Source organism: Acomys russatus, chromosome 5 (genome assembly GCF_903995435.1).
Source record: "Acomys russatus chromosome 5, mAcoRus1.1, whole genome shotgun sequence".
Taxonomy (NCBI): domain Eukaryota; kingdom Metazoa; phylum Chordata; class Mammalia; order Rodentia; family Muridae; genus Acomys; species Acomys russatus.
This window is the reverse complement of record NC_067141.1, coordinates 33182711-33193809: the sequence shown is the minus strand read 5'-3', so window position 1 is coordinate 33193809 and position 11099 is coordinate 33182711. Positions and strand designations below refer to the sequence as shown.

Sequence of the window (11099 nt, the reverse complement as noted above, 5' to 3'; positions counted from 1 at the left end):
TTTATTCCATAATTTTATTGGGAACATATTAATAATTCTATCACAATTATAAATGATATTATACTCTAGGTGGTTTTCAGAATGTTGTGTTGAATATATTAGCAAACCATTTGAGAAATATTTATAAAGAAGGTAACTTTTCTTAAAGAAAAAAATTAATAAAAATTACTAAAATCATAGCCTGGGATACAAAGCTATTTCACATTTATTTTGAAATAATGCCACATATACTATCATGAGTATTAAGCCGCAATTACTCCAAGAACTATCAGTAAACCACTAAAACCATGTCATTTCAATCGATGGCATTTGCATTTTATTTCATAATCTCAGCAATTTCATGGGTTCTTTAGTAAATATTTCCAGTCAATCTACAAAAATATCTTTTGAAAATTCTCATGACATTATATGAATCAGTTAAGATTCGTATAGATTGAGGGACAGCTGGAGAGGAAACTCTGGCCTGTTTTTACAGAAGGACAATGGAGTGTTTTCCCTCTGCAGGCTCACTGGAGCAAGAGACAAAAAATGTTATCACTTCATTTGAGGCAATCCTGTACTCTTTTCTCCTCTCTGATACTAGGCTCTTGGAGGCAATGATTAAAGGAAGAAATATTACCGAGATCGCCCAGTTCATCCTCCTGGGATTCTCCGATTTCCCCCAAATCACGGCACTGCTCTTTGTTGTGTTCCTCATCCTTTACATTACAGCGCTGACTGGGAACCTGTGCCTTGTTGTTTTAATAAGGATGGACTCCCACCTCCACACACCCATGTATTTCTTCCTCAGTAATCTGTCCTTTATAGACCTCTGCTACATCACCTCTACAGTCCCCAAGATGCTTTCCAACTTCTTCCAGGAAAAGCAGGTTATCAGCTTTGTAGGCTGCATAGTTCAATACTTTATCTTTTCTGCAATGGGGCTGAGCGAATCTTGTCTCATGACAGCCATGGCCTATGACATGTATGCTGCCATCTGTAACCCTCTGCTCTATTCATCAATCATGTCACCCGCCCTCTGTGCTCGGATGGTGATGGGAAGCTATACTGCAGGACTCATAGGTTCTTCATCCCAGTTATGTGCCTTGCAGCAGCTCCAGTTCTGTGGTCCTAATGTCATCAGACATTTTTTCTGTGACATGCCGCAGCTGCTAAATCTATCCTGCATTGACACTTTCTTTGCACAGGTCCTGCTTGCCGTATTAACGATGTTGTTTGGGCTTACAAATGCCTTAGCCATTATGATATCCTACGGCTATATTGTCTTGTCCATCCTGAAGATCACGTCAGCTAAGGGCAGGTCCAAGGCCTTCAGCACCTGTGCTTCTCACCTGACGGCTGTTTCCCTATTCTACACCTCCAATGTCTTTGTCTATTTGAGTTCCAGCTCTGGTGGCTCCTCCAGCTTTGACAGATTTGCATCTGTCTTCTACACTGTAATGATCCCCGTGTTGAACCCTTTGGTTTACAGTCTAAGGAACAAGGAAATCAGAGATGCTGTAAAGAGGTTACAGAGGAAGGTGGAATGCTGCGATTAAAAGGTTCTGAGATTTCTGACAGATCTGCCCTACAAAATACCTACTAACTTTAAACAAAGGCTCAACTTGATACAGACTGTCCTAGCAATATAGACTGCAACTAATCTGATGCTACTGAAACAGGATCCTTGTAAGTCCTGGAGGCTTATCCTTCTCATGAACACCAATAATGGCCTCATCTTTCATTATTTATGCACAGTATTTGTGAAAGATCCAAATTTATAACTTTTTGCCACTGAAGTTCAGGACTTCTCAGCCCTATGGCCTGTTCTTACAGAACATGCTTGCCTGAGGCTCCCTGGGCCCAGACTCTTGTGTGTCACAGATAGCCCAGTTCCGCATAAGAAAGACCTGGTAGAGACCATGGTTGTCCTTTATTTGTGAACAGGGAACCTACTGTTCGAAGGAATAAAATTAACTTTGACTTGGCTGTGCCTCCTGAAAAAAAAAGAACTAATGATAGATAAAGTATTTCTAAGGCAAATCAGTGCTGATCACCTAGCATGTTTGGATCATATCCTTGTCCCCACCAGCTACTGGCCATGTGAAGAAGATGTGCACTAAACTTCAGTAGTGATGAAGGATATGGTTTGTTCAGAGCTATTTAATATTAGTGTGAATATTTTGTTCTATTTTTTGTTGTTGTTTTTTTTTTTTGACAGGGTTTCTATGTATAGCCTTAGCTGTCCTGGATTCCCTTTGTAGACTGGCCTCAAACTCACAGCGATCCACCTGCCTCTGCCTCCTGAGTGCTGGGATTAAAGGCAGGTGCTGCTACGCTTGGCTTGAATATTTGATTCTTGAAACCAGAGTCTAGATGAGATTTCATACTTAAATCCTAAATGACCAATAAAAGAATCTGATACTGCAGTACTTTAACTCCCTCTCCTGTGTCCCCTTAAATCATGACATTTATCCTTGGTTATCCTAGACAATGGAATCTTACTATCAGATTGCTTCTGATAGTCCAAATATCTCTTCTATTTCTAAAGGCAACATATATGAAGTCACTGTAGTAAGAAGCTTCTGAATGCTCAATTTCCTAAAGACTAAAAACAAACATGGAAAATACTACACAGGTTTCCAAAATTAAAATAACGATATAAGAATAATCAAGAAATTACTAAGTGTCCTCAAAGATCCTGGGCCCTGAGCAGTAGTGTCTAAAAGGCGCTTGGATGCCTGTTTTCTAAAGAATGTGATTACATCTCTACGTTTGGGCAGGTAAAAATCAGTTTGTGATTAGTAGGCACTGGCAATAGCTTGTTCCATATTTACTTTCCTCTAGTTTCTTTGTCACTTAGGATAATATATGAGAAATGCTCAAAATCACTTTTGACTATGATGGGTTTTGCCTAATGAAAGAGGAGTAGAGGTGATCTGAAACCTTGTAGGAAGGAGTCTTCAGAGATAGATCACACTTTTCCCTGTGTGCTTTCTCACTTTGCCACTGGGACAGGCATTGTTGCAGACATTGCTCTATCAGTAGGGATTTGGGAGATGACCTTGGCTGACTTGAAGGATTAAAAGATAGTAAACAAAATAAAGCTTTGTTATTAAGCTCTTGAGTTTTTGGTTGCTTCTGTTCAGCAGAACCTAACCTCATGCCAATAACATATGACTTAGTATTATCAGACACTCAACAACCCAAAAATTGTAAACTCTCGTCATTTATACTATTTTATCCTATACAAATAATTCATTTTATATCATAGCTTATTTTTTTTACTATAAACCATGCTAAAGTTTAATTTTGGTACTTATAGAAAACTAGAACCTCATGCAGTCTCCAATTATTTAAGCCTAAATTTATCAAAGAATGTAAGATAAATAGATTCCAAACAAATTAGGTGAGATGTATCTCCAATAAAACTGGCTATCTGGAATATACTAATTATGCATGAAGGAGACTCACTTGAAATCATTCAAGTTATTAAATTCAAAAAATATTTACTGCATAAATTTTATTGCAAAAGATTATAGAAAAATATTATTTTCCCGTAAATTTAACATATAAATACATAAAATATAAATTTTCTTTTTTTCTGAAGCTAAAGATAAATATATAAGATAAAAATAAACATCAAATATGTAAATTAGGGTTCAGTGGTTATAGGCAACAGGTATGAATATTTTTTAGAAAAGACATGCTGAGATAAGCCTCCCACAGACATTCTCTTCTCTCTCTCTCTCTCTCTCTCTCTCTCTCTCTCTCTCTCTCTCTCACTCTCACTCTCTCTCTCTGTTCCCCTAGACCCAATCCCCTAATCTTATCCCCAGTGCTGCAACAGAACACCAACTGCAGCCTTCCTTCCCCACTGCTCACATATATTATGAATTCCACAGTCTACCCATTTCTAATATCCCCCGATTTGGTAGCTTTATCACAGCCCCTAACCCCAGCAGGCACTCTCTGTTAACCAAGGGTTACTCCTCCCGTAACAAACAGGCTGAAGGTGGATCCACACCTCTCATATTGCCCCTGAAATCCAGCCCCTCCCCAGTCTCACCTCCAGCTCTAGAGCAGGGAACCCACTGTGGATTCCTTCTCCTCTCTAGCCTCACACCCAAAAGATCACAAAGACTTTCTCCTTCAACTTTCCTTCCCCTAACTCATCCCAGTATCTCAGCCTCCAACACCAGCAAGCATTCCCTGTGAAGACACCAGCTGAGCAGGCCAGCAACACAAGCAATGCACAGGTATCACACTGCAAAAATCCAAGGAAGCCAAGGAAGAAAATAACCACCCAACAAGGATGAAATCAGAAATTAGCACCTAGACATAATCTTCCCAAGCCCAGATGCTTAGACATCAGCATAAAAACAATCAAAACAGCCAAGGCAATATCTCTCTACCAGAGCCCAGCTATCTTATTATAACGTAGCTAAAGCACAAGAAAATGACCTTAAAACAAACCATATGCAGATGATAGAGGTCCTTTAAGAGGAAATTACTAAATCCCTTATAGAAATCCAGGAAAACACAAACAATTGGAGAAAATGAATGAATCCTTTATAGAAAGCCAAGAAAACACAAACACAAACAAAACAAAACAAAACAAAAAAGAAAACACAAACAGTTGATAGAAATGAACAAAACTACTCAAGACCTGAAAATGTAAATATAAACAATAAAATAAAACTAAGGATAATCTGAAAATAAAAAATTAGGATTTCAAAGAGGAACTACAGAGACAAGCTTCACCAACAAAATGCAAGAGATGGACAAGAGAATCTGGGTTTGGAATTGTTTTTTTTTGTTTTTTTTTTTTTTATTAATTTATTCTTGTTACATCTCAATGGTTATCTCATCCCTTGTATCCTCCCATTCTTCCCTCCCTTCCACTTTCCCCTTATTCCCCTCCCCTATGACTGTTCCTGAGGGGGATTTCCTCCCCCTATATATTCTCATAGGGTATCAAGTCTCTTCTTGGCTACCTGCTGTCCTTCCTCTGAGTGCCACCAGGTCTCCCCCTCCAGGGGACATGGTCAAATGTGAGGCACCAGAGTACGTGAGAAAGTCGTATCACACTCTCCACTCAATGGAATTGTTATAGATCTATAGGTATGGAGGATATTATAGAAAAAGTGGATACCTTGCCAAAAAATGTTAAATCTAAAAAATTCCTGATTTAAACATCCAGGAAATCTGGGACACTGTGAAAAGACCAAACCTAAAAATAATAGGAATAGAGGGAGAAGAAGAGCAAAGGCCCAGGAAATGTTTTCAACAAAATCATAGAAAAAAATTTATAACCTAAAAAAGGACACGACTATAAAGTTTACAGAGAACCAATAGATTGGGCCAGAAAAGAACGTCCTCTGGCCATATAAAAGTCAAAACAGTAAACACACAGAAAAAAAAAAGAATATTAAAAGCTGCAACGGAAAAAGACCAAGTAACAAATAAAGGCAGACCTATTAGAATTATAACTGACTTCTCAACAGAGACTCTAAAAGCCAGAAGGGCATGGACAGATGTGCTGCAAAGTCTAAAAAATCACAGGTGCCAGCCCAAACTACTACAACCAGCAAAACTTTCAATTATTATAAATGTAGGGAAAAAAAGATATTCCATGATAAAGCCAAATTTAAACCGTATCTATCTACAAATCCAGCCCTACAGAAGTTTATACAAGGAAAACTCCAGTCTAAGGAGGTTAAGTATACCCACGAGAACACAGGAAATAAATAATCTCACACCAGCAAAAACAAAAGAAGGGAAGTACACAAAGCAACAACAACAGGAATCAACAATCATCAGTCATTAATATTTCTCAATATTGGTGGTCTGAATTCTTCAATAAAAAGACACAAACCAACCAACCAAACAAACAAACCAAAAAGCCAAAACCAAAACAGACCTAACCCCGGCTGTCCTGGAACTTGCTTTATAGACCAGGCTAGCCTCAAACTTACAGAGGTGTGCCTGCCTCTGCCTCCTGAGTGCTGGGATTGAATGCATTGCCACCACTCCTGTATAACGTTTTAATTCCTAACATCTATGCCCCAAACATAAGGGCACCCAAGTTTGTAAAAGAAGTGCTGCTACAGCTTAAATCACATATTAACCTCACACTGTTAGTAGAAGACTTCAATTCCATACTCTCACCAATGGACAGGCCATCTAGACAAACACTAAACAGAGTAAGTAATACTGGAGCTAACAGATGTTATAAACCAAATGGACCTAATAGATACATACAGAACACTTTACCCAAACACAAAAGGAACATACCTTCTTCTCAGCACCTCATATGATTTACTCCAAAACCATATACTTAGAAACAAAGCAAGTATCAATATATAAGAAAACTGAAATAACTCTCTGCATCCATTCAGACCACCACAGATTATAGCTGCGTATTAACAATAGAAACAACCTAAAGCTTACAAATGCATGGAAATTGAGCAACCTTCTACTGGATGAAAAATGGGTTGAGACAGAAATAAAGGAACAGAAGACTTTCTAGAATTCAATGAAAATGAATATGCAGCATACCTAAGCTTATGGGACACGATGAAAGAAGTACAGACTGTCCCACACAGGAGTCCTACTAAGCCTGGAATTTCTCAACATTTAGAGACTGGAAGACAATGCTATTGCTAGTTCTATTATCCATGTTCCCCAATTTTATTCAGATGCCTACAAAGCTACTATTTACCCCAAATGAGCCAGAAGAAACCTTAAGAGAAAGACATACCCATTTCTTCTGGGTCATACCCCAGCTGTTAAATCTATCCTGCACTGACACTTTGTTTCTTTCTTTCTTTCTTTCTTTCTTTCTTTCTGTCTGTCTGTCTGTCTGTCTGTCTTCAAATTTTGCATTGATTTAATGATTAATTTTTTATTTTAGAGATTTTATTTAATTTTGGAATATACATTTATATTATTACACATAAATTAAAAAATAACAGCGCCATGTTCTAATGAATAACAGCACTGACACTTTGTACAGTTTCTGCTTGCCATATTAAGAATGTTGTTTGGAATAGTGAGTGCCTTGATTATAATAACATATGGATCACATAAGGCAAAGGCAGGTCTAAGGCCTTCAGCACCTGTGCTTCATATCTGACAGCTGTTTCCATGTTCTATACCTCTTGTTTGTGTGTCTGTCTGCGTTCTAGCCCTGGAGGCTCCTCCAGCTTTGATGTATTTGCTTTCATGTTCTACACTGTGGTGATCCCATGGTTTCAGCAGAGGACTCCCTGTTACTAAGGTCACAAATATGCATGTTTCTGAGAGATCTGTCCACAAGCTACCATCACGTGAACGTAAACGACGTACTACAAAATTCACAGAGTTTAAACAAAGGCTCAATTAGACATAATAGATACAGACAATGATGTTAATATGAACCAATGGTTATCTTGCTTCCATAGGAACGGCATCTTAGTCTTGGAAAGCTACTGCTTTCAGTGACTTCAGAGGTGATGTCAGCATGAGTTATTCTATTCACAGGTATTTATAATAATTGATGTTTGAAACTTTTCCACATTTTAGCTGTGAGGACTGATGAATGTACTATAAAGAGGATGTCTATAGCCTGAAAAAATACAGTTTTACAATGACCTGGTAATACCTTCTGATATGAACAACCTGATATAACAGGATTCTATATGGCATCTCTCATTGCTAGTCACCCAATAAGATGTTGGTCACATCCTTGTCTATTACTGTTGTTGTCTTAAAAAGGAAGAAATTTATCTATATTATAAAGAGTAAAGGAAAAATGATCTAATATTTTCAAGTGGAAGTTACTAAACAAACATGTCTTGTGACTTGAGTCTATGTCAAAAGCAATAACGGATGTATCCCGAAAAGCTCTCATTACATCCAGATGGAATTCCACGATGTACATAGCCAAAGGGGTCTCATTACCAAATTGTTTTTGACATTTCAAGGATCTCTTTGAGTTTGGTTTGGAAGACTTGTATGATGTCATTGTAATAAGGATAAGCAAAGACTGTAAGCCTGGGTAAATACTGTAATAATAGATACTAAAAACAAATGTGGGGGGGCCTGGTATACATTGTTTTTGTCACCTATATTAAATGTACTGTGTCCTAGGCTTAGAAAGTGTGTGAAATGATACAATGGATGGAACAGAATAATTATCACCTGCATGTTTATATCTTTTATAAGGTTTCAAAATTCATAAAAGAATAGACAGAGATGCAGACTGGGTTCTCCATAGTCAAGTCATAGGACTTATGATCCTAGGTCTTTCATTAAAAACAAGATTATTATGCAATAATAATTGTTTTGCCAGATCATTAAGACCTAAACATACTTATCTAAAGCATGTTATCTCTAGCAGTTTAGATACTTAGTGTTTTCTGAGGGGGAAATTCTAACAAGAACTCAAAGGTGACACCATTTGACTAAGACCATAAATGAAGAGATATTCAAAGGGTTTACCAAATATTCTTTGAGTTTATACACAGCCAGCATTGAAAGAATGGGAGGTTGTAACATATGAGAGAGTGGATACATTCATCCCATGCCAAGGAAACAATACAATATACAGAGAGGATATGTGGCCACCCATCCAGGCATATTCTTAAGAGCATATTTCTTTTGAGACAGCTAAAACTGCATAAAAGTCCATTTCTGAAGGACTACACAAGGCTCAGAAGGGCATATGGAATTCACCAGAGGAAAACTATTCTGGAATGTTGTAAAAATCTGTTTCCTTTTTGTCTTTATTTTTATAATTTTGGATTGCTGCAAGATCTGTACATATTTATGGAGTATGTCATGATGTCTTGGTGTATGTATGCATTGAATAATACCCAAATCAGAGCAACTTCCATATCTATTACCTTAAATTATTGGCCTTTTTTTTGGAGTATAAAACATCACATATTCAGGGGAGGTGAATAGGGTGAAAGCGGGAGGAGGCAGGAACAGAAGGATACAAGTGATGGGATAACAATACAGTTGTAATCTGAATAAGTTAATAAAATAATAAAATTTTAAAAATCACATATTCAAAATCCTGCCCTCATAATGGGGGAGGAAGAAAAACATCAGACATTTCTCTCAAATGTAGAAAATATTGCACAAAGCATGATAGGAGGTATGAACATAAACACAATATAAGTGTAAGAAAACTTCAAAGTGGAGCCCATCATTTTGTGTGATATCAAAAAGCTATTTAGAAATCTTTACTTAAAACTGTCTTGAAACGTACACTATTGATATTAGTAGATTTACTGAGCAATAGAGCACCAGAAATAACTCTTACTGTTTATAACACCAAAACCAATCCCATCTCATCCCCACCACTCCCTCCCACACTCAGTCTCTCATAATCAGTATTCTACACTATTATATTAAATCTCTTGGTTTCCATGTCTACTGTATTCATTCATATTGTCACAAATGTCACAGATTTAGTATTTGTAATGCCCAATTTTTGATGGAGACAAGCCCTGTGCTTCCTAGCTAGTGAATAATGTCTCCCAAAACACCTGACTACACGAAACATCTGACTACATATTTTTCCTGTACCTATTTTCTTTTTGAGTTATAGACTCAGTTACCAATATTGCTATATTATAATTAACTTTTTGTTTTTTTAAGACAAGGGTTCTCTGTACAGTCTAGGCTGTCCTGGGCTCACTTTGTAGACCAGGCTGGCCTTGAATTCATAGAGATCCACATGCCTTTGCCTCCACAACTGCTGGGATTATAAGCATGTGTCACTATGCCCAGCGAGTTGTTAACTTTTTGGGAGAAGTTTATATTCTTTTGTATGACCCCTAACTTTAATCCCCTTCTACTATATATGCACTGATCCTCACATTCTCAGAAACACCTTTTGTTTTTTTCATAATACTCTCATTCTAACTGGAATGAGTTGATAAACCTAATTTTGATTTAACATGCATACCTCCAATGATCTTAAATTTCTGTCATATTTTTCAAACATTCTTTATGTTTCCCCATTTTTAAAACTGCTATTAAAGAAATGTAAACATTAAGTTATTCAAGGCATTTACATATTTTAAATACACTTCACTTGTCAGATGTATCACTTGTAAGTGTCTTTGCCCATCCTGTAGGTTGTCTCCTAGTCTGTTGAGTGTCCTCATTCTTATGTGAAAGCTTCTTGCTTGTTCTGATCCATTTTGGCTGCTTCGGATGGACTTTTGGCCTGTGATTTTGAGATTTTCTTGATTACATTCTTAGGCTAACATCCTGAAGCCTTTCCTTTGGGTCTTCTGATGTTCTCATAGTTTAAGGACATATATTTATATTTTAAATGCATTTTGAGTTCATTTTTGTGCATAATGAGACATAAACCTCTAATTTCATTTCTTCTTTGTGCATAGCACTCTACATTTCCTAGATTTGCTTATGTAAGAGGTTTATGATCTGTTCTTGGAACCTGTCAAAAATAGGTTGGCTGTAGGGCTGAGGAAGCTGCCTGTGGCGCATTGCTAAGTTAGCAGGTATGAGACCTTAGGTTCAATGCCCAGGGGATGGAGGAAGGTAGTATTTTGTAAATCCATAGATTTAATTTGGGATTCTCTATTCTGTTCATTTATCCTTTCTACAGTTTTGGGGATATTGTTTAACAGAAGAAATTTATTTTTATTTACGTGTGTACCTATCTGTCTATATGTACACCAAATGTGACTCAATGCTCAAGGAGGCCAGTAGAGGACATCAGATCCCATAAGAACAGAGTTTGCAGGTGGTTTTGAGCAGCTTCTCATGGGTGCCCATGGGAATACAGGTCCCCTGTAAGAGGAGTGAACACTGTCTCCAGTTTAAGTCATATCTCCAGCCCCTTTACACTGGTTTTTAATACAAGTACCATGCTCTTACTATATTTTTATAGTACATTTGAAATCAGGTATCTTGATACCTAAAACCATCTTCCTTTTACTTAATACTGCTTTAGATTTTATAATTTTGTATGAAATTGGTTCTAAAAATCTATAAACATGGACTATTTTTCTTATTTGTGTCATCTTCACTTTCTCCATTAGTGTTTCATAGCCTTTGTGTAAAGACCTAGCACTTACATGGTTAAATTTATTCCT

At 37.2% G+C, this 11099-nt stretch overlaps 1 protein-coding gene across 1 annotated transcript; it reads left to right on the top strand.

Moving 5' to 3' along the window:
* Nucleotides 1–593: 593 nt before the first annotated feature.
* On the top strand, nucleotides 594–1538 carry LOC127189824 (olfactory receptor 5AN1-like). Its single transcript, XM_051146919.1, has one exon. The coding sequence runs from the start codon at nucleotides 597–599 to the stop codon at nucleotides 1536–1538; it is 942 nt and encodes a 313-aa protein (XP_051002876.1). The 5' UTR covers nucleotides 594–596.
* Nucleotides 1539–11099: the final 9561 nt, after the last annotated feature.